Source organism: Dicentrarchus labrax, unplaced genomic scaffold (assembly GCF_905237075.1).
Source record: "Dicentrarchus labrax unplaced genomic scaffold, dlabrax2021, whole genome shotgun sequence".
NCBI classification, from domain to species: domain Eukaryota; kingdom Metazoa; phylum Chordata; class Actinopteri; family Moronidae; genus Dicentrarchus; species Dicentrarchus labrax.
Window position 1 is genome coordinate 2,623,536 of NW_026136708.1, and position 24,817 is coordinate 2,648,352.

Consider the following 24,817-nt stretch of genomic DNA (forward strand, 5'->3'; position numbering starts at 1 on the left):
TTGTTTAAAACTAGTGATTTGGTTTAATTTTCAAGAGGATTATTTCCTGTTTAGTGAACTTTTTAAACAATTCTGACCTTGTTGTCTGTCCCCGATGTTTGGTCGTTGTTCTTTTAACAATTTACTTTACGTTACTTTTCTTCACAGCAGTGAACCAAATGAGATATAGGCCTACTCTATATATGTATATATTTCAAATGTTCTTACACACCTTAAAATCTTGAAGGCCTTGCAACCCCCCAGGGGACCCCTAGTAGAGGTCCCGACCCACAGGTTGGGAACCACTGCCCTAAAGTCTGCACAATGAAAATACTGAAAGATCCAAAAAAGCAACCCCTAGTGAAGAAGAATGTGCGCTGTAGACTCATACTCATACACACTGATATGAAAACTAGATTTGTGCTGAGCTCAGCTGGTGCTTTAAGTGCTTGAAATGATAAAATTCCACTGTGGACATCAATGGATTAATAAGTCATGTAGAGTACTACACAAACAGTTGTGTAAGATCTCCTGTGGCTCTGGATTCTAAAAAATAACCCTGATGATGTCACCAAACACTGGCTCTGGATAGGCCATTAGCATTTTCTGTGCGTTTTGGAGCCACCTTAGTTTCTGCTTTGCGCTTGGAAGGGGAGGGTGAAGCAAGGGAATTATGATCTACAACTGCTAGATGGCACTTAATCCTACACTGGTCCTTTAACAAAAACCCTGCATTAGTTTAAGAGGTGGCCATTCAGTTGGCAAGGATGGTAGACGCTTTCCGGTTCCAGTCCCAAATCACTGGAGTTTCTGCCGTAAGCCCATTACTTGCTGATGTATAGGTAGGCTCAGCTTTCCGTCGACAGACACGGCTCATTGTGGCGTATATTACTGAATAAAATATGAATGGCTCATTGTGGTGTGCGTTACTGAATGAAATAAGGTTAATTGTCTGCCTTACTATTAGGATGACTGTCTATTATTTAATAGACAGGTAGACTCTTACATTACCACTTCTGGTTAGTGACTGTGCGATAACTTCGACAGTGTGCTCTTGAAAGGTCTCTATTGTATTGATCTGTTGTGCAATGGGCTCAATAGAGTTGTCATTTCACAATCGTTGTTCCTCAGCGGTCGGGACAAAAAGACGTCAAATAAAGAACCCAGGCGCTGCACAGATAAGCATCTTTTATTGAAGCATCAAGCTCGTAGCACAGATATATTTAGCACATCTTGACCATCCAAAGAACAGCAAAAGAAAGAATTAGAACAGCAAAGTTTCTCCTTCAGTACATCCTGATACATCCTGCAACTGCACCCTCTGTCACCCGGGGGAGGCTTTCACTGTCCCTTCCTCTGCAGTCTTACAGAGGATTCACAGAAGAAGGGAGAGTGAAAAGATTAATAAAAAGACAAACATGATTTAGTCAGCTTTGAAAAGGTCATCCCTTAACATCAGAACAACAGTGGTTTTACAACAAAATGAACATTCGGACAAAAGGGGAAGAAAAAAAAAAAGAATATTGGTCCGCAGCAAAAATACAAAATACTTTTTGTATAAAATTCTATTACCATTCAACTGCAAAAATGCATTTTGAGTTCACTGTATAAAAAAATAAAAACAAAGTAGCAATGATCCACACCAACGAGGCTAAAATTTACTTTCCAAGAACAGTTAGCATTAAACTTGAAATCCCCTCAATGTGAGACTTCAAAAAAGAGGACCGATAACAGTCGCGCCACGTCACCCAAGTCATCTGACAGGAAGTTGAGAGCAGGTCATGTAAGGGCAGAGATTGGTCCTCAGGAAAAGAATGAAGCCACTCCAAAACGTCATGACAGACAAACTAGAGGGAAACTATTCCGGCATCAACGTCACTGCTCGTTCTCACGTGACCTGCTCCAACCGGCTTGCGCGCTGCCTTAGGTGATATATGTGCCGCTATATGTGCCGATGCAATCATCGCAGGTATTTCAGAGAGACAGATTGTACTGCACCGCAGAAGGGCTGAAAGCAGGCTAGGGCTCCCCGCCGCGTCTTCTCCGGTTCAAAACTCCAACTGCATTCTCTGGCAGGAGAAGCATTGCGAACAGTCGCTGAGCTGAACCGGCGGAGAGGACGGAGCTTGGACGTTTGACAAAAAGGTTTCGTGAAGTCAGAAATGAGAAACCTAACCGGCTTTCAGCGCTTTTTGGAACTTGAAAGAATTAATTACAAGTTGACCCAACCCCTAAAAAGGTATATAAAAAAAGAAAAGAAAGTCCCCGCCTATCCAAAACACATCAGGATGCGGCAGTTGCAACTACGCTTTCAGCAGGTAAAACAAGAGGAAGGTGAAGCACAGACCTATTGACAAAAGGAGGAAGAGACGGCGCTATACTACACTGTCAAGCAACACGGCACTAGTAGTCACATGCACCATAGTGTCACAGGATTCCCCCACCCCCCCTCGATGAACAAAGGCCATTGATCCAAACAAAAACAAAAAAATAAAACTGCTGGGGGAGTCACATTTTCGACCAATTCACTGCAAAAAATGTCTGGGCACAATAAATTTAATAAAATGGCAGTTTATGCAGCGGTTACATGTGGAATGATCCGGGATCACCCTGGCATGCTCAGACTGGTGGGCCTCTATTGTGTGCTTACAGATTTCTGTATGGGGCGGAAAGAGAGAGAGAGGATGGATATTATGTGGGAAGAAGAAAAATGCTTTGCTGGGCAACTAAGCAAAAAGTGTCTGATTCATTATTTCCCATTCAGAGCGGGCGCAGCCAGGAGGGCCGCCTCTCGTCATGTCACGGTTCTGGGGCCAGCTGACAGTCTGACTCTGGCAGGGGAGGGAGGGAGGGGGGGACCTGCTGCGAGCCGGACAATGGCTGCTCGACAGAGGTCATTGTGAGCTCTGTGTGCGTGTGAGGGAAGAGGAGGGTGGGTGTGCTCTCCTGGAGTCGTACATTCAGCTCAAAACCCGGTCCAGGCTTTTCTCTAGAGACGTGTACATTCGAAAGACGGGGAGGGAGGGGGGGGGGCAGACCGCTGCTTTACACGGCCTGTGCTACATTCAGTTTGAACATTTTCCCATGTAACCAATTGGTGTGAATGTGGAAAATTAGACTGCTGAATATGACGGGGGGGGGTCTATAGGATGGAAGCTTCCCATACATACAGCACGCTGTACAAAAAGAAGCCTACAAAGTGCGCATGACAAATGTCTTAAATGATTCATGTCCAGGCATACAACTTTAATAGCCTGTCTATTTGGGGAAACAAGGACTATATGATTGTCGAGGTGGAGGAGCACAAATGAATGCTGGTGTTGGGAGTCCAATTCGAAGCCCAGCAAAGTCTTCTGCTTAACTGCAGTTTGCAGCAACCAGAGACCACACCGACCAATAAGCTGCACACCTTTTATCCAATAGTGCGACATTAAACAGCAAGTATGGCATTCGTTCTCAAACAATGCGATGACTACTACAACGGCCAAAGGCTTACCAAGACTTATACATTCAATCAGGCTCGAGACGGAACGTCGGCCTTTTTTTTTGTACCACGAGTAAACAGGTTTTTAAAGTGCACTCAAAAATCGGTAGAGATTCATATATACCAACTGTCACATTGGAGGGCAAATTAGAAGGAGACGGGTGGCGGGTTTGAAATAACAAAACACACAAAAAAAAAAGTGGACAGGCTGCGCTCATAAAGAGGCATACTGGTCTGAGCATGTCAGGGCCCTGGCCTAGTGCGGGCGGAAGCCTTGTCTGTGGGGGATGAGGGGGGACACCTGCAGGAAGGGACCGTCGTACTGGGCACAGGTGGACAGCCTCAAACAGAGCGTGTTTAATTCCTCTACATGCACTTCAAGATCACAGCAAGAGTGAGCTAGAATATCGAAACAGAGAAAAGAGCTTTCATGCAAGAGATCTAAGTCACAGGTACAACAACGCAAACAACTCAAACTGGAGGTTAAACTAGGGCTCGCGACCGCGTCGGCACCGGCAGATTCTGGACGACGGCAGCAGCAGAAGGGGGGGAGGAGGGATGACGACGAGCTCTCTATCAGGGGGTGAAGCCGACCGCAGGGAGCGAGCCCCGAGCAGCCGCCTTTCTTTTTACGCCTCTTCTTCATCCTCAACCCTCAGCTCTGCTGGTTCTGCTGGCGGTTCTGGGCGTAGCTTGTGAAGACAAAATTGTAGTCGTTGAACTGAGCCAACTGGCGGTCGAGACGCTTGTAGCCCTCGAGTTTCTGGGCAGAAGAAAAGACACTGCGACATTTGGAGCTCTGCAGGGGGCAAAACAGAGAATTGACTCAGTGACAAATCGGGGAAAAAAATAATCACACTTGAATGAAAAGCAAGCTTGTGTTTTAAAAGCAAACCTGATTGACAAAAAGCGTAGTCACAAATTTTCCTGGCTTGAACACCTCCACCACCTTCCTGACCAGATCGTCGTACGACGTCTGTGAGAGGTTGGTTTCGAAGCTGACGTAGGAGAACTCCGGCTCTGGGGTGATGTGGATGGTCCAGTAAGTTCCCTGCAGGAAATCCAGCAGCGCCATGTTACAGGAATGTTTAAGACGTTGGCAACGACAGATCAAATTAAATAGACACTCACGTCAGTCTTCATTCCATTCATTGAGTATCCACAAGGGTTGAACATTGTGGCATCGATCACAGAACCTGGTATCAGGTCACGAATTCCACTCATCTGCAGCGAGAGGAGAACAAAACCGTGTCAACATCAAGTTGCAATTTCTACATCCTTTCTGTCCAGCCTAAACCAGATTCTCCAACAAAGCTCTTTCGTCCTTCCGGATGGCCTACATGTGCTGATCACTGCTGAGACAAACACATGGATGCAGATGGTATCTACTTACACGAGTGACATCACTTGCAGAAACACCATCTTTCATATAGAACTGGTCCATAATGGCTGGATCGAGGTCACTCATCAGGACTTCCAGCGTCTGATCTGCATGCTTGTTCTCCCAGTACTCTGGTAAGTCCAGGGTAAACAGGTACCTGAGGGAGACGGGCAGTCAACGGTTATTTGAGCCTGTTACCAAATAGTTTAACCATGACAAGACTGAACCCCGAGGACAGACTTAATCTTTTTGTACCATTATCTGATTAGCTTAAATCAAGATGTCATGTAGCAATATCCCGCTGCGATTATTGTTGTGCAACAGAAGACTCGACAAATCAGCTGCCTTTTCATTTATGCAACTTTTTATTCAGATAGTCCACGTAAAGAGAGTTTATAGAGCATTTATAACACTTCAATAGCTATGAGCTGAGATTCAACAACTGTTTTCTGATATTACACCACGGTGGTTAAGGTGGTCAGTTTGTTCATGAATTGTCACATATAATCTTGAGATAATGTGTTAAAAATCTACAGACAAAGCAACACAAGTGTTTTTTTGTTGTTTATTTGCCTTTTTATTGAGAAAGAAACAGCATGTTTTAAGGATAAAGTCAGCAGAGTTACTTACCAGCAGTCAGAGTTCAAACGTCCCATACAGTAGGCTGCGCCATCTGGAAGTAGCAAAAAGAAAACCTTTCGGTTACTGTTCACATGAATCATCTATTTCTAGAGCCCTACACAACACTCTAGCCCTCCCAGTCACACAACGGATATAAAGAGGCAGTGTCCCATCAAGGTTTCTTTAAGATGGATGTTGCAAAGCCCATACACAGAATAGATCTCAGAGAATGTGGGGACATTTCTTGGCACAGTACCAAATTACTCAACATCCATAGGGACCGTGACTTGCCTGGATACATGAGTGGGTGGAGACTTGATTCACTTGTCCATGTTACCAATATAGCTTGTCACTGTAAAACTAAAAACTGTAAATAAAGTATATATAAAAAAAAAAAAAAAAAAAAAAAGATGCATGTTGCAGGGTTTCTGCAACTTTTACCTGGTTACATTTAAGACTTATGAACGCCATTTAAGTCCTACTTTACCTCCATACTGGCAAAAAAAGTGCAAAGGAATGAAGGAAAATCTTATTTCTTTCCTGTTGGTTTTGTGTTGTAGCTGTTGCAGCATGAGCAATACAAATATTTCCCCAAAACGCATTTAAATTTTAACTTTATACAAGTAACTCAATCCCTACATTTTATGTCTTAATATTCAGATTGTTGGATTTGAGACACCCTGATTTTCAGAGCATCTTTCAGGAAGGAAAACAATTAAAACATAGGAGAACAGTGCTGAGATTATAAATTATGTACTTGGGAAAATCTGGCTGAGAAAGTCCACTTCCTCCTGGAAGTTTCGATGAGGAAACTCTTGATGGGTTGGTTTCATAAAGTTCTTGCGGGAGTAGAAGAAATTCTACAAAAAAATAAACAAAAACAAAAGCGCCATTCAAACATTTGATAGACGGATGGCTACGTATGTCAGCGCCTGACAAGTGCATAGAGCGTGGTATGCTTTTTACATATACTCAAATCACAGGGTGTGTCCTACCTCGATGGCATCAAAACCGCAGTACTCCCTGGCGAGTTCCAGCAGAGGCACCAGTGCTTGCAGTAAGAGGGTGGTTCCGCACGTCTTCAAAATGAAACGTCTCTTGGAGACAAACATGCTACTCTCACTGTGGAGAGAGAGAGAGAGAAGCACAAGGAGCGTAAAACAGTTGGACTGGAATTATATTCATGTGCCACTGTACAATTTATTGTACAAGTGATTATAAACTAGTAGGTTCTCTTTCCACTCATGTACCACTCAGATAAACAGCTTTTATCACTGTAGGTCCCCTGATTTACACAACAGGTCTAATCTAATACAGGGACAAAATGTGTTTTTATTTCATAATTTCTCTTCAGTGTAGTTAAGCATTGCCATGGGACCATTACTGATTAGTAGTTCAGTTTCCACTTATGCACTCATTGAACTCCTGAGACATGCATTCACTTGGAATGCATAGGTGTATTTGTTGTCAAGCAAGAGGAGCTAAACTCTCAGTAAATTTGTTTGAACTTGCCATGCAGAGGCCTGCTCACCACATGTGAGAAGAAACTTGAGAATTGTTGTGCAACATGCTTGTCTGTGGGGAAATCTAACCCATCTGATGCTAAAGTTGATTTAAAGAAATGATAAAATCATCAAGCATTTGTTAAAAAGGTCAAGTGTGTGGGACTTGGCATCTTGAGGTGTAGTTGCAGATCGCAACCCCCTTGCTTCACCCCCTGTTCCAAGCATGTACGAGAAACTGGCTGCGAAACTAACTAACTATCTACAGCCAGTGTTTGGTTGGTCCATTCTGGGCTACTGTAGAAACATGGCAGTTCAATATGGCGGACTCCATAGAAGAGGACCCACTCCCTCTGTAGATACAAATGGCTCATTCTAAAAGACACACCCACACCCACATGGAAACATACTTATGAATATTATATTCCATTTCTCACATTAGATCCTCCTCAAAGATCCTGGACCTTCAATACTACTGCACCCTGATTATTTGTCATTAGTAGTATACTGCTTGGAGTATGTATTAGATTCTTGGATGGGGGAAGTAAGTAGAAAAACAAAACAAACATTTTTTTTCACATTTGTTTTGACTAGGATACAAAAAGTGAAACCACTTCCTGGCTGCCATGACATAATTTGTTTTACTGGCTAAGACTAAAATTAGTGTAGCTTAGTGGCTTCATCTGATGATAACTCGTCTCTAGTTGACTGTGGTTCTATAATAAGCCCATCAACTCTTTATGTGCCCACGGCTGTGTCATTGACTGGAACTGAGACTGTGCTGTCAATGGCAAGCTGCTTACCAGTGACCGCTGTCTAATCCTGCCTGCCTTCTAATCAGTAGGAAGCACTGAAAGTAAAAGAGGGCACTCACCTGAGTATATAAGCTTCCTGCTTGTCAGACTTTGTCACACTTATGATCAAACAATGCACATTCTCCAAAAGTTTGTCCCACTCAAACCTAAAGAAAAAAAAAACAAAAACAACATTTAGCATTTTGGCATTCATTTATCATATTTGATTGACTCGTTTCCAATTTTGGAAGTGAAATCACATTAAGACTTTAATGGTTAAAAACGTTCACACACTTGTTTTGATCATGTCTTAACAAGAAGGCACACACACGCACAGAGCAATGCCCTGCAAGCAAAGTCATAACAGGGAAGGAGGGATTAAGTTTCTGGAAATGATGGCGCTCAGGGGAATATCAGGAAACAAACAAGCAATCATCTCAAATGATCTTTCTGTAGTGCGTCTACTGAAACCTAGAAATATATGCATGTATATGACCTGGGGAGAGTGGGGGTACAATAAAAGAAGAAATGCTTCAGACTGAGAAGAATAAGGTGCTTGCTGTGTGCAGGATTTGTGTTGTACGTATATTGGCCCCAGATCATCGTTCCTATGTAAACTGAAAAATCACAGGCTGGGGTAGGCGACACAGCTAGTTCTCCCTCGACGTCAAGAAGGCTGCTTCTGCCGCTGCCACCTCCCCCTCCCACCACCTCCTCTCAAAAGACAGCTGCAGTGCAAATGCAGCTGCGTCACGTTCTGCTCCCATTACAACCTTGGAAGGGCAGCCTGGACCCATTCAGAGCGTCCAGTAGGAAGCGCAGCACAGCCTGGGCCGGTAGAGAAAGACCACGAGGAGGGCAGCGCTCAATGGGGAATTTACCAGTAGCCAATGTTGCACTGTTCACCCTCTGAGAGATGGACAGGGCTGCATGAATCAACAGCCTTTTTCTGGGGGGGGACCTCAGAACGAGAAATATGCCTCAGTGACTAGACTGTGAGCACTGCTTCTCTAACTGGCAGTGACAGCTCCCATCAGAAAGCAGGTGGGAACTTAGTCATTTACTCACTGACTAGTTAAATTCAAGCATTTCAGCCACCTGTTGTATGCACTTTAAATAAATGTGCATATAAACCAGCAGAGGTAATGACAGAAATCAGGATCAGTATAATCAAATATCAAGCGTATCCTCCAAGTCTCGTCACTCACATTTATTCCACAGGAAAATCGGTTGGACTCTACCTTTATTGCACACCTGCTTCATCCGCATAGCAACCCAACAAAAATGCTGCATGTGATTCAGAAAACAATTAAAGCAGCACAAATGCAATCATAAAAAAAAGGTGGGAAGCACCAATCAAATGCCATGTTTTATTAACGTTTTACTGGTGTTTCTTACAAACCTTGAGCATGCATGCAACAACCAACAACAGAAAAACACACACTTAACACTTCAAGTAAGATTGAACCACAACGACTCCTGACAACACATTATCATTCTCCTGAGCTGCTGTGTGACATGTAATCAGAAACGGTTACAGTCAGGAGTATTGACTAGCTTCTGGTTAGTGTGAGCATACAGTCAAAATGAACTAACCAACCAATCTTAAAAAAAAAAAAAAAAAAACAGATTAGAGATGGAGAAAACAATGCATCAGTGCTACAAAATGCCTTCTACATGAAGTAACCTGAACACTGTACACCAGTAGCTGCACTGTCTGTATGTGGCGAGTGCCCAAATTAGATTTGCCCCTCACAAAGAATGACATAATGCAATAATCACATCATGATGCAGGCTAAAAGCAAACAAGCTGGCTTTATAACCATCTTACTTCTTGAGCACGGCCACCATATTGAGATCTAGAAAACTGAGTTGGGGTCTTTTCAAACAGGAGTATTGCATGTAGTTTACAGCCTGTATGTTGTGCTGCCATTAGAATCATTTGCAGTACGTTTTATTATTGTGCCGATGTTTAAGACTACATTACAGGCTGAGAACATGGGGGTATTATTTGATCATAAACAAACTTTGGGCACCTTGTGCTTCGGTTTGTGAAGACAGTGAACCATGCAGCCCCTTTTATCTTACAATTAAAAACAAAACTGTGCCAGACTGATAAGAATGACAGACCAGTTTACCAGTAAGAAGATGAACAATCCAAAAACCTAGTACAGTGTATTCTACATAAATTCTTCCGCCCTTATGAACATGAATAAGCCACAGGTATGACATGTCCAGTTTTAATGATTCACTTTTTAAAATTACGCACAACATGAATTACATCAGAGCTGTTGCAACATGCCGGCTTCCCAGCTTCATAGCAGAGGGACAACGTTACTCGAGACGTGGGTCTGCTCTTGTTTCAGTGTGAAATGTAAACCGGAGGCTATTTGTGGTCACTCAGCAGGATCAGATCTTCCTCAAAGAAAGAGTGGTCTCCAGGAAAGGACCAGATTAGACTGCCAAACACTACCAGAGTGTGTAAATCCAAACCCAAGAGACAGGCACACGTGATAAATGTAAAAGATTGGAGGAAGAGACCAGCAAAGTAAAAAAAAAAAAAAATAAAAAAAATCACAAGATGTCATAACTAACATTTAGCTGCAGCACCATGAGGACGGTGAATGCCACATGTTGTAGTGTGCAGGCAGATTTAACAGTAACTGGCCGTCAGGACGAGCTGCTTGACAATCACTAGAAGCAGACTGAACTGCTGTCGAGCCCTGAGGAAGGACGGTGGAGGTAATGTGAGCGAGCGCCACATTTGTGAATCAGATGCCCTTGTGGACTTATTTGGACATTGGCTGACGTCCAGAGAGACTGATCCACTGACAGTGTCCCTCTGAGCCGTTAATCTGCCCTCTGGCTGTAAATGAATGCCAGTCCTCACTCAACCGGACTGGCTGCACACTTTTCTTAAAAACAGACCTCTGATCTGGTTAATGACCAGAAAAAGTCACTCATGGTGCAAGCAGATTTAGCGTTGAACCTTGCTACAGGGCCACTCACTTAGTACAGTACAGCAAAAACAGGTAGAAGTGTCACGCAGTTTCAAAGGCTAAACCCTGAACAACTTGGACTGACAGAGAGGACGTGCTGAGGGGGGATGATTTCTAACCAGTTGTTGTCATTGTAAATCATTCTGTGGACACACCTCCAGTTCCTCCAGTTGCTCTACTCCCACACTGAACAAACACCAGTCATCTCTAAAACTACCTCAGTGGACATTTTCTGCACCAAACAGTACAACATGGCTCATCTAAAGCATTTTAATCTATCCATTTATGACCCCCTACTACTTGGCACAGGCTCTTTGGTGCTTGAGGCACAGTAACAAATGTGTTTTGGGGTAATTAACAAGGGTAAAGGTCAAGCCTTTTTCATTTCTCACATCCATTTCTCTCAATGTGCTATCACCCAGAGACCATTTTCTTTGAGTGCAGCCAAACGCCTCCAAGCACATCGCAGTAGGAAGAACCTCCAACCAATCACAGCAACTGGGAGGAGTGTGTCTGCATGGCTGTAAAACGTGACCGGAACAAGGACTACATGCAATTTTAGTTCAACCTACGGCGGATCTTGGGGCTGCCATGCTGGGAGTGGAGTGCTTCAGCATAAAAAAAAAAAAAGCACCACCCCATCATCACAAACACTCCTAGATGACTCAGTGTCTGTCATTATCGTTATGCAAATTCTGACTGGCTTCAGATCCTGTCTTCCCTGCCATCAAGGCCGCAAGCACTCTTCTCTTCATCACTAAATAAATCCCGTCTAGCTGAGCAGAGACTGATATCGCAGTGATCTGTGAGAGTGTTTGTGTGAGTGTGAGAGAGAGAGAGAGAGTCCGCGCTGGTGGCCAGTTTCGGGGCAACACGCGGTGACGACGGGCGACCACATGCCTGACACATCCACCCAGGCCCCCTCGTTACTGAATGACGCAGGAAAAAAAAAATAATAACCTCCCCATTTAGAGCAAGACGAACACACACCGCTTGTTTACTCAAATCCCCTTTGAGTAGGGAAAACAAGCAGCTTAGTCTAATGTAGCTCTGATGTAACGCTAATGTAATCAAACGACGTCCCAACATCAATGCGGGAGCAATAAAATGCGTGCGCACCGACAGGGAAAAGAGGGGATCAAGCCCGCCTAATGTTGGCATCAAAGTGTGAGCTGACACATAGCGTTAGCGAAAGGAAAGACTCGTTCAAATGATATCAAAGCCCGTTTGAGTCGTACAATGAGCCAGAGAACAGCAGGAGACGGCTGGATATTTGTCCATTTTCTCCCATGGACGAGCTAGAGTTAGCTAGCTATAACCGGGTTGCTGTCAAGACGGCTTTAAAACATGAGCTACACCGTTGCCCTGTCGCTCTCCCATCACAAGTAAGGTGAAAATGTTAATTTCCATTAATTTCCTCGGTGAAGAATGAATGACTCAGCTTGGAAGTGCCACCGTTAAAGGGGGAGGTGGCCATTTTTGAGTGACTGTGTTAGCTAGCTTACTGGTAGTAGGCTCTGGTGTCACACTTTGGTTTCATGCCTAGCTAGCTAACTGAGGATGGACCGATGATGGCGGGGAGCACACTGCCTCTGGGAAACAAGATTTGCCTGTGTTTAGTTGTGTAGCTCACATGTCAAGAATGAATTGAGGGAATGAAGCCGAGCATGTGGCCTGGCGATTCGCATTTCCCTATGCTGCCGAGGACCGACGCGACACCTGAGACACTGAAACGACACAAACCTTGGGATGGTACGGAGGTCCCCGGTTCCTTTGGTCTCATCCTGCCGAGAGAACCACACCTCCAACAGCTTCTCGGTCCCCTCGAAGAAATGTGCACCGTTATCTTCCATCATGAGACAACAGACACCCAACAAAAAATATTAACCGTCGGTTGAAACGTTTACAGCTTAATAAATCCTTCCTCGATCAGTTATAATTTATTGAGGTACAGTCCTTTAAGCAATCCAGGTGTTGATTTTCTTGAGTTACCGTCTTCCCTTTTGCAGAGAATACCGTTAGCGAGTGCTAGCTAATATCGCCGGCCATACTGTGTAAAGCACTGAATGGAGATGGCGCGGGGCCTTTATATGCGAGCCGCGCTACGTCACTCCCGCGTACAGCCAATCCGGTCGCAGAGCTCTGGCTGGTGAGACGCGGTTGGTTCGGGGACCTGTCAATCACTGTAAAGCCAGGGGTTTCCTCACGTGACGTTACAGCTTTTACAGCCTTCACGTAGCGTGTCATGGCTCTGTACAAAAATATTACCGTACAGTAGCCTAAATTACAATTCAGAAGAGTATTATAATAATGTGACAGTAAGTGGAGTTTATTTAAGTCCCTGTTTGAAAATGTGGAGTTATAGATCTATATGTCACATAAATATTATATTTTACTCCAGGATGCTTTAAGGCATATTTCCATGTAAACTAAGTGCTTCTCTGACATATATTTCTGTATATTTTATTCCTGCCACAAACCACTGCACGACCATAATGCATTCATTTATTGTTATTTACGCCATGTTGACATGAACAAATGCACAATTTTGATTCTGAATTATACATACAAATAATATTACAACACAGAATAGAAATGTTGGTTATATAATGAGCCAGTTTGGTCATTGCAGTTGAAGAAAACATATTATGATTGTATTTTATCAGCATTAAACGGTATAGTACCGGTGTAAGTGGTATTATAGTACTTAGTATTATAGTATAGTACTATAGTACTATAGTACTTAAAGTATATCTGATAGTATCATTGTAGGTCTAGTCTATAGGTAACTTTATTTAACAAAAAATAAATAAATAAGAAAATGACATGGCAAGCATTTTTGTTATCCTGCTTTTGGAAACTGCCATTAATAATAAAAAATAAAAATAAAAAAATAAATAAATGTGCAAAGGGGGCGGTAGTGTTGTTTATACACATTATCTGACAATAAAAGACAACAGTATTTTTAGAGAAATCTTGAAATATATTTTTGTGTAAAGACCTAACGTATTTGTTGTGTTACTATGGTAATAATTGGTATGTATGCAATAAAAAATAACGCCATTAACAGCTCAGGGATGATAAAAAAATATTTCTAAATATGTATCCAGGTGTTTGCTTTGAACGAACAGCCCTGCTTGTGCACCATGAAATCGAAACCACCGATAACTGCATTTCTGAAGAGCGTTTATGAGTACGCAAAGTGCAACAAACCGCAGCGAGAAACGCGGGTTGTAGTTTCCTACATCTCCGCTCACGAGCTAGCGTAACCGCGGCGCCTGCTCAGAAGCACTACATTACCCAGCGAGCACCGCGCGCCAATTAGAAACGTCAACGAGCCAGTGAACATTAAGCGGAGCAGACCAAAATCCCAAACAAGGAAATGGTGGGGGAATAAAACGACCAGATTATTTAATTAATGCATGTAATAATTAATATTTTATTTTATTGTAAATTAAGACGTATTTATGGGTTAAAATGGATTACGACTTCAAAACAAAGCTGGCGGCCGAGAGAGAGAGAGTAGAAGATCTGTTCGAATATGAAGGTTGCAAAGTGGGTCGAGGCACCTACGGGCACGTTTATAAAGCTAAACGCAAAGACGGGTAAGATAACCGTGAACGTTATTGTTTGTACTGACATAAAACTGACTGCGGGATGCATTTTGTGAACACACAGCCCAGTTGTGTGCTGAACGGGGCGTTAGATTTGAACCTCCCCGAAGCGATAACCCGTGTCTCTATGTTTTTGTTTTCATGTAACGCACTCACTCACTCACCAACGGTTCCCCCCCCCCGCTCCCTTTCCTCCTCCCCCTCCTCTCCCCCCTCACCCCCCACCCTCCAAAACAACACAGTAAAGCGACTGTGCTATGTCTTTTTTTTTTTTTTTTGACAAGTCTGGTCTTTACGTTATGAACGGAGACAGCTCGCTCTCAATGTATTTAAACGCACCGGACGACGCTGGTGTCGTCACTCTGCGCGGGAGTGACATTTCAGCGTCTTTTCGCGGCCAAGCTGCTCCCCCATTTTTAACACTGTGCGCTGCCAAACTTTTTTTTAAACTCACAGTTGAATGCAATGTGTTTGCCACTGCTCTTTACTCTGACACTGTCGTAATGCAGGTGTGAATACAATGTATGTAAGATCGACATGTATGCTCTCACATTTCTATTCCACTATGCTAGCAGTGTCAGTATTTGTGGCTAGATTTGGCACATTCCCAGTTCACACTAATGCCTGACAATGGGACTTTATCTCAATAATGAAATATGTTCATCATTATGAAATTTGCAGGATTGATTGAAAGTTAGGTTGATCACTCTGACCTGACAGCTTGGAATGTAAATTGAATGCCAGTAAGTGGCCTTACCAGGAGGATAGTGCATGAGTAGTTGCTTTATTTTCTTTTATGTAACAATCAGGAAGCAGAAATTAAATATAATATGCCTAGGTATGTTGTTATTAGTGTATAATCACCTAAACACAGGAATCGTGTTTTGGTTACTTTACAATGAGCCATTTTATCTACAGAGGGAGCGGGTCACCTTCTGTGGAGTCTGTCACTAAATCTTATACAGGGGTCCTCTAAATTGTATATCTTTGTAAGAAATTCCACATTCTACATCTTTGTCACTGTTGTTACAAAATTGTTATAAATACAATTATTCATTGTTGATATGAATTTGCAGTAATGTTCAAATTTGCCCAGAAATCCTATCAAATGTTACAGGGATCGGGCATCAGCCAGGTGTGACATGACCACATGTGACTGAAGAGGTTATGTGTAGTTAGAGCACTCAGCCGACAGAGTTTAACTTCTTGTATTGGGAGAGAAAAAGTGGGAGCGGTCATATTTTTGGAGTTTTACTCCATAGTGAGCTACTTAACTCTGTCTCAGGTAAGCCTTTTCTCCACTCCTCATTGACTCATCCAGTTGTAAAGCTGAGTCAAGGCCACAGGCGGTGACTTATCATATTCACCTCTACAACACTGCATAATAGAGCTGTGATGTGAGGTCAAAAGGTGCACACGGGCAGGTCGCTGGCAGTCCCTTCTGCAGCAGTAACACCTGAGAGCTTGGTTAATGCTGTCAGGTAATAACATCCCCAGGGTTATTATAGATTGTGTGCAGGAGATACAGTGTGTAAAAGAAATACAGTGAGATGGTTCTGATATTGAGTAAAACGCTGTTGTTGTTGATGTGCTTTTGGGCGATAATCTTGTCATTTTTTACTTCAACTCATTACTGTTTCATGGAGCTATCATAAAGCCTCTTGGCACTTGACCATGATCCTGCCTGTACATACAATTACACTATTCTAAGAAGAAAGTGAAGTAGATAAGACAATAGACACCATTTTGTAATTTGTAATGCTGTGGTGGTATATCCTTGGATACACAGCTATAATAATCTGGAGAGTTGCTGCTGTCAGCCTGGATTGTATTCTCCCAGGCTGTAGACAAGGCCCTGGGGATGAAGGGAATCACACTTATTCCTGGTGAACTTAACCTGCAAGGCTTATTTAAGTGAAAACTGAAAGGCAGCAATCCACTTTTATTCTGATTTCCTTGCTGAACAATCTAAGATGCCACATTTTTTACATTTGCTGGCTTCACACCTAAAGCTTCAGGGATATGTAACTTTAGCAAGTTTATCCCAGCTGGCCGCAAAAGGAGAAGCATGCTCCTGACAGGGCGTGAAGATGTATTGTCACTGTTTTAAAGTAGATGGAGTGTCTCCATATGCATACAATCTGGAATTGTGCCTATGTAGGAATACGATAGCTGTGTGGCTCAACCAGTGAAGTATACTTATTTTGTGCTCTATGAGTTTTGCACTTTTATCTAAAGTCATCATCTGAAAAACACCTGTGGAATCGTCAAATATCGGTCCCCTCCACGATTGTGAGGGCTGTTTTGTGGCCTAAAATGCCTCTGGTGATGTATGGCTCGTGATTTTGCACGGGAAACTAAGATGATTGGTCAAATTTGTGAAAAGTTGTGGTGATTGGACAAAATTGCAAAGTTGTTGAACATTGGTTAAATTTGCATTAAAATGTCCTGGAGGGACTGATATATGGTAGTATCTTTTGAGGGATACTGGGCTGCAGCTTTCATACGAATTTCCAGATCCAATTACATGCATTCAATTGTTATTGAGTACTCACAAAAAGTCAAATGCAAGAATAGGATCTGAAATGAACAGTGAGGGTTAGCATACCTTTCTGCAGTGCACAGACTGTAGAGATGAAGAAAAAACGTATAAAAACGATAATTGCGATGACTCAATAATGTGGCTGGTAAAAAAGCTGTGCCAGGTTTATGTTTTTACAGCCACCTTGGCCTGTATAGCTTAAGGGTTCATTTCATTTCTGTATATTGGCCAACATTGGCAAGCAAGTGCACATTATGTGTGGCTGCAACATTTTTGATATGTAGAGAAATGCGAGCTCTTTACATGTTGAGCAATTCTAAACAAACCGAGTACTGGATAAATGCATTAATAAGAGATACCAGCACACCAAATCAGTTCTAATAATTTTCACTAATTGGAATGCAGCTTTCACACTGCAGAATAAATGACTGGCAGGCGAGTTTAGTCGCTTTGAATTCAGTTGTGAAGATTTTTGCCCTGTCCCTGTGCCGCGTTAGCTCTACAGTGCCTGCATTAGACAAAATGTTAGGCCGTCTACGAGTGTTTGGGTCCAAAGTAAACTTTGCTCAGACTTTTGCAGCGCTGCTTGTCTCTGGTGGTTTCTTAAGCATAGGTTTATGGTTCTTGCATTGCATAGCACACACAAAGAGCCAGTCACCAGTGGATCCACAGGCCGCAGTCTTACAAATGGATGTAATTGCAGAGGCTTATGCGTTGCAGTTGCCCGTCGGGTTCTGTTTGTGTGTGGTCGAGCATCGGCTGTAGATTCTGCGGCGTGTCCATCACTGCTGGATCTATTAGCAGCTGTTCCAGCACGCTGGATCGACATCAGAGGCAGTCAGTGGGAGGGAGAGTTCTCTGATTTAGTCTTGTTAATCAGTGATTTCAGGCTGAAAATGTAAAGCAAAACTTGAAACATTACTCTGAGCATATGGTAAGAGTTTAATCAGATCACAGGGACATGGAAATAGTTGGTTTGCTTTGTGTCCCTCTTTGTGATGTTCATTTGAGCGCAAGGCGAGCAATCTGAAGATGTCTCTCTGGGTTTTGAGAAATTATGATTTCAGCATTTTGTGGTATTTTTATGAATTCACTGACCAGTAGAGAAGTGAATCGGCATATTAATTTCAAATGCAGCTTCTAACAGAAGATGTGAGGGGACGCAGGCAGCTGTCAGTCTTTTTACTAGTTTTATGAAGATGGCTTCATGTGTCAGGGCCTTAAGAGAGCAGGCTCTGATCTGATGCAAAGCTCCTTCTGTTCAAGCTGAAAAATGTCAATTCAGAATAACAGGAGGGATTATAGGAAGAAGCTGTCCATTAACTGGAAAAGAGTGATATTTGATGTTGATGTCTGAATGAAAACTACAAGCACACATCCATCTTTAGATGCTCGTTCGATGGTTTTCTTATCATTCCTTCCTCTGCTTTTTCACAGGGGAGTTGCGGATATTTTATTACGTTCATTTGGCTAAATTCATACAAGGAAATGTAGTTCACAGACCAAAAGATTAAACGTTATGAGCTGTTTTGAGCATCTGTGCAGATCAGTTAGTATTAGCGATGTGTGCCTGAGAGCTCCAGTTAATCCATGACCATCTCCAATGCAAATTAGGCTCAAGTGGGTTTGATCTCAGCACCACGAGGACCTGTTTGATGTGTGCATGCTGCTGACTGAATGAAGTTGTTATTGGACGGCGTCCACAGATTGTGTTTACAGTTTAATCACGCCTCTTTGCACTGTTTTAAATAGAATGTTTCCTAATAGCTCTAATTTTCCACACTGCTCCCTGCTCAGGCTCATACGCTGCTTATCCTAATAATCAATATGAGTCTGCTGAACCCCGCAGTCTCACATTTCACTTAGAACGGATTTTCGTGCACAAATGTGATTCACAAGAGCAAATGACTTATTCTGAAACACCGGAGAGTAAAAACAAAGTGCAGACGCAGACGAGGAGCTGCAGCTAAGCTGGTGTGTAGTTTGAATCCTGAGCATCTGCCTTTGCATCAGGGGTGAAATTCATGCAGGGAGAGGCAACAACAGAGTGCTGCTGCAGGGACCGGATGGCTTTATGCTGCCAAAGGCTACCGCTAATGGCAGGGATTCCTCTGTGACAGTCGAAACCCTCGCAGGCTTTATCTTGCCCTCTGCTGTCCTTCTCTTCCTCCCAAAGCACCTCCGACTTCAATAATCAAAACCTGAAAGGCCAAAGCAGGCGTCAGAGGTCTTGAGGTTGATGTTGAAAAGGCCGCTGGTGAAGAAAATCTGTGCCATCTAGTAATGTTTTCTCTTTTTTTTATCTCGACAGGAAAGATGAGAAGGAGTATGCACTGAAACAAATAGAAGGCACTGGAATATCGATGTCTGCCTGCAGGGAAATCGCTGTAAGTGACAACTTTTTTTTATTAGTGTGTTTGTTTCCAAGACCTTATTAATGTTTCATTTTGAGAAAATCGTGATGTATCGCCAGATCCTTGCCACTACATAGCCCGTTTACGTTTATTTATTCGCAAAACAAAATGTAAACTGTTGCTTTATCAATTTGAAGATGTATGATTTGTATTGTGACTACCTGCTGAAATTCTACACAACATATCCACTGAAAGTTCACAGAAAGTAGTAGAGTAAGTAAAGTATTAAAAACTATCTCTCACTTGTATGGTAAGTGGGCCTCTTTGCACTATTATGTTTTAATGGGACCACTGGACCTTGGTAAACCTTAAAAGCTCTACTCCCCTTTACTGTCTACCCATGGTGGATCAAGATGCTCTGTGCTGTAATTGCATTCAGCATTAAGCTGTTGAATAAACAGAGAGACAGGTATAGCTTTACACTCACTTATCCTCTAGATATACCACTTTAAACTCTCAAGATCAAGCTTGTAGAGGTTGCTTTTAGAATGAACACACACATTGAAGAACAATTTCTCTACTCAGAGGGAATGTTTTTATGACTTCATCTGATGTATTTCAGGGAATTTTCATCCTGTTTGGGTGTGATTTTCTTCTTTCTGTCACTTGCCTCTCAAGGATACAAAAATGCCCCTTGAGTAACACTCAATGTAAACAGAACTTTGTTCATTAGCAAAAAACTCCACAGGGCACTTTAAACGCAGAATTGTCAGTTTAATAAAGTGTGAAATAGATGAGAAAATTTATGAAAATAAAAAAATCTACTGTTTTCAATGTCTTTTTTGATTTTATTTTCTATTTATGCATGTCCATTGGCTGCTGGCAAAGGACATAATGACATCCTTGGAAAGTGCAAGTCACACTGAATCTAAAAATATGTGCATCATGCATCAGCAATCGGGTGCTAAGGGTTTAAAAGTAGCTTAATTGCCCCCATGGGCTGTGTGTCACAGCCATTGGTGCTGCAGCTGCAGCTGCTGACCATGAGGTTGAGGGGTCAATCCAAACTACAATAACTAACCAGTGGCATATACCTGTCTCTTTTACCTCACACAGTATCTTCTACCCCTCCCCTTTAAACCTCTGTATCAGGGGATTTAATGTGAGAAGGGGACAAGCACCTCTTCCACTCCACCCCTCCCTGCAACAAGCCAACAATGTTTGTGATTTTTAGAGTTGGCAGAGGACGTTGAGGGGGAGATAGCAGGTCAACAGTATATGTCACATAGAAGTGGTGTACATCATCTAAAAAGCTGGGATCCTGAAGATTAATTTAAGATGCAGCTCAGTACTGTGTGTCAGGTTTTTCTAATCATAAATCTGTAACAAACATTGTGTTTTGTTTAGACCTATTCAAATATTAAAGGTTTAGAGTGTGTAGGGGTTAGAACATTATAATGGAAGAATATGATGGCTATTTCCATGCTTTATTATGTTTCATAAGTTGTTGCATTTTTGGGTTGATACCATGTGTTTGGTGCAAAATGTAATCCTTTTTGTTCATTCGAAATTAGATAAAATGGCAAAACAATTCCTTCAAAATACCACATTAAGAGACCGAGACTCTGAGGAACATCATAGAGAAACCCATGCTGTGATTTGGTATCAAAAACGTTTGACATCTGTAAAAAATGCATTTTTTGGCAATTGGATGGTGAGCCTGTGATTATCCTATAATCTATCACACATATATGCAAAAATAGAAGATACACTGAATAACAAAGAGCCATCACTTAAACAGATTATTTCATATGATTCTCCATGTATGAAAAGGACTTAATGAAACAAATTTGCGTGTGTGGTTGTTGTGGCTCTATAAAGAAGCATTTGCTTTTTGATATTAAAATATTTGGTAAGATCAAACTTAATGACATGTTGTCATGTCGTCTACATTGAAACAGGAAGTAAAAAATGGCACCAAACCACAAGATCAACAGAATAATTAAAGCTCAGTGTTTGCTTTTGTTATGAACTAAATATAAGACTTTCACATGGTTTCCAGCTAGCACTCCAGTTTGGGTCTACAGTGTTTGTGGTGGGGGGTTGGTGCAGCCTGAGGGCAAGTCAGCGTGCCACTCAGCAAGTCCTCTCTGAGGCTGCAGATAGAGGAAGAATGTGCCCCCTTTGACAGGCTGGTAATGTTATGTAAAGGTCTCTGGTTTCTACTATAACTTGTCCACCTGGAGGGAGGCTATGGGACCACATGGTGCAAACACTGTCAGTGACACTGTGCAAACACTCCCTGTAACACTGAGCAAACTTGCTGTTTAACATGTAGGAGTACTTTCATTACCTCGAGCTGCTCATTAACGTTTCACCTTTAGTTGAATATTCAGTAGCTGGAAAAACTTTGGACATTCATAGTTCCTTTTCTTGCCAGCAATAAGTCACATCTGAAAAAAGTCATCCTATGTGTGCATGCAAATGTAGAGGGTGGTGGTGGGGGGTGGGGGGTAGAGCTTTTGTTTGCTTGACATATTCTACAGGGAAAAGTGGTATGTTTAAACAAAAATCAAGTCTGTTTTCAGTGCTGATTCTGGTGGTTACATCACAGTGTTTTGTTTTGTTTTGTTTTTTGCATGACTGGGCCTTTGTATAGGTTTATAGTGGCTTATTGTACTATACTTAATGTCTTCTTGTATAGACTGAAGGCATTCTTTATTTAATATATGAAGGAATCAGAAAGCATGAAACTGTTGCAGTATGTAAACAATTTTTATAAAGTTAGAACCTAAAAACAGTTTTAACATAAACATACATAAACACTATAAACTACAGCCTGATACTGTCTCACCGGCCAGTTCTGTGGAAACAGGACCTGGATGCAGCAGTGTCCTGTTCACCTTTTTTTCCCCCAAGATAGCGAAGTCATGACCCACCGTAATCTGACTCTGACAAAGTGGTTAACCTGAGCCAGGCCATACAATGGTAGCAATCATAATACTATATGCTTGTTCAATAATAATAATGTATAGTATACTGTATATCTACTTTTAACACATGTATCAGATCAGTTCTCGAGATCACCTGATACTGAAAGTTCCGGTATCGGAATAATCATAGGAAAAAATGGTATTGGAATTAGGGATGTCCCAATCCGATCTCAATGATTGATATTGGTGCTGAACAAGCTATTTTTTTAACTGATCAGTATCAGTTATATTGAGCTTTATTGACCCGATCACATCGTTTGTTTTACATCTGTTTACATCTGCCGTTTTTATTCACAAAGCTTTCTTGCACAGTGCAGCCATTGTCAACTCTCTCCACTGTCCGCCTCTCTCCTCCTCTTTAATGTACTGCATTATCTAAAAATAGTAGTAGTAGCAAAAAGTATAAGATCAGGACCCTGTATCAGCAGATACTCAACTAAAAAAACTTGATCGGGACATCCCCAATTGATATATTTCTAGTTATAAGGAGCATTTTTTCCCTAAAATTTCTTTGCAGATTTCTGCATGATTATTTGCTACTGACAAAGGAAATAATGATATCCTTGAGAAGTGGAAGTCAAACTTAATCAGAAAATATATATGTAAACTAACTTTCCCAGCAAGCTGATTTTCTTACTGCACAGAAACGAATTATAAAGCAGTGGCTATTTGTAAAAAAAATTCACACAAAAAATGTCTGCCCTGGAAATGACTGGCTGCAATGTAAAGAATACACAGTCAGTAGTACATGGGCTAAGTTAGGCAAAGGCACCTCAAATTCCTGAATCAGCAGCCAACCAGGAGAAAAGTGGATAAAGGTCAGAGAGCCAGCACAGCTACTGAAGAGCACTGGTAACTAGCCAGCATGTCACCTCTAAGTGTGAGAACTAGCTGCTCTCTCAACATTTAGAAGTGAAACAGATGAAGTACTACGTAGTTCTCTTTTTCTGCTTGCATAACAACACTATCAGATCAACATACAGTATGTTTGTGGTGTGACTGTGTACTTTTTTATTGTAACTATAGATCATCAGATAAACAGATTCGTATTGTCACAATGTTGTGACACGATACCGGGCTCAAGGCCAGTGTCCCAGTAATCTAAGGCAGGCTTCATAAGTCTTTTGTTTGAGCGTCACTAGCGAGTGTATTAGCCATTAGCTCACTACATCAGAACAACATGTTTTGCAGAGACGTATGGATGAATTTTGCTGTGCCACTTCCTGGCGTGATGAGGCCTTCGCTGTCTGGGTAAAATGCTGGTGCAGTAATGGTGGTTTGTTTTGTTTTTGCCTTCAAACCAGATTAGTCTGTACAATTCAGTAGCTGCTAGGAGGTTTATCACACTCACTGCTGCTTCCTCAGGTCTCTCAGGTCGCTCTTGAGGGAGAAATTCACTGCTGCATCCTGACAGTGTGACATCACCTATAACAGAATGTACTCCGTCGTTCATCTCTGTGACTGTCACATCCCCTTTGAACGCCTTGGACCGCTTTGCTTTAACATCTCACTTCATGTCAAACCGTTCCCTCTTCCTTGCTGTCGAGATACGGCTCTGAACAGTGGTGCCAGAATGAGGGCACTCAGCTTTGGATGGACTTTTTCATGCAATTTCCTTTTAATCCCAGCCCAGCCTACCATTTTTATGTATCTAAAATATGGTTGGAAATCAGTGGCGTCAATATACCTATGAAAGCCGTCCATCCTCTGGATGTCAGAACTTACCAAAAGACCTAAAAGTAGGCTCTGAGATGGCACAATGTTGAAAACTGTGGTAATATTTGTTTTTGGTAATCTAATATCACTACTGAGACATTTGACGAGAAATTTCGTCTGATGATTTCCAGCTCTGTGGTATATAATTGTTTTTAATTTATTCTCCAGTGACATTTTTGTGAATTAAACTTCTCCATAAATTGTTTTATGTAGCAATTTAATGATTCCGTCTAATGAACACACCCTTGTTCATAAGCAGGTGGTATTCATCAAGTTGAGACAAGCAATTCACAAGTTTGCGCAGTTGAAAGAGTCTGGTGAATCTGACTTAGAGCACTCGTAGTAAGAGAGTTAGGACAACAATACAAGAATATTCTCACAGTTATAGTTTTAAAATAAATTCTATGTAATATTGGTGGCCCTGTATTTGCAGTCAAGATGCAGTTGTTCAGTTCTTGACTTACTTCCTGTGTTTTGTTCCTTGGGCACCTTATTGTCCCTGTTTCTCTGACAGTCTGTCGATATCTGCATGTCAGCGGGTGTCAGATTGCCTGCCTGCTCACCAATCTCTCCCTCTGGTCCTCCTGATAGTGGCTCCTCTTCCAAACAGGGCAAAAGGGGAGTGAGTCATGGCCTCGGAGACTTGAGTTGCATTGCAGCATTGTCTTATTTGACACTTAGTCATCACCTGACAGATGATTAGTCAGACCTTTGGGTGAAGAATCTCACATGTATATTTGTGCACATTGAGTAACTATGGGTGTTGTCATGGATTCAACTGTGACTTTCAATCACCTAAAGAATGGGTTGCAGAACTCTTACTCAGTGTTATGTTACT

The 24,817-nt window shown here is 42.1% G+C and overlaps 2 protein-coding genes across 4 annotated transcripts in view; one reads left to right on the forward strand and one right to left on the reverse strand.

Annotated features, from left to right (window-relative positions):
• Positions 1–1,150: 1,150 nt before the first annotated feature.
• On the reverse strand, positions 1,151–12,814 carry amd1 (adenosylmethionine decarboxylase 1). Its single transcript, XM_051409952.1, has 9 exons — positions 12,504–12,814; positions 7,842–7,928; positions 6,461–6,587; positions 6,223–6,325; positions 5,475–5,517; positions 4,857–5,001; positions 4,595–4,687; positions 4,359–4,514; positions 1,151–4,262 (listed from the first exon to the last, which is right to left on the reverse strand). Exons 1-9 carry the CDS (start codon positions 12,614–12,616, stop codon positions 4,119–4,121), a joined length of 1,011 nt encoding a protein of 336 aa, XP_051265912.1. The 5' UTR covers positions 12,617–12,814; the 3' UTR covers positions 1,151–4,118.
• A 1,271-nt stretch (positions 12,815–14,085) lies between these two features.
• cdk19 (cyclin-dependent kinase 19) overlaps positions 14,086–24,817 on the forward strand; it is a 55,804-nt gene continuing 45,072 nt past the window's right edge. Inside the window, exons 1-2 of one of the 3 annotated variants that reach the window (XM_051409926.1) lie at positions 14,086–14,365; positions 19,228–19,303. In XM_051409926.1, coding sequence (XP_051265886.1) covers positions 14,238–14,365; positions 19,228–19,303 — 204 coding nt within the window. In that variant the 5' untranslated portion in view covers positions 14,086–14,237. Of the gene's footprint in view, positions 14,366–18,745; positions 18,891–19,227; positions 19,304–24,817 lie in introns of those variants that run through there. The other 2 variants (XM_051409925.1, XM_051409927.1) reach the window with 2 other exon arrangements.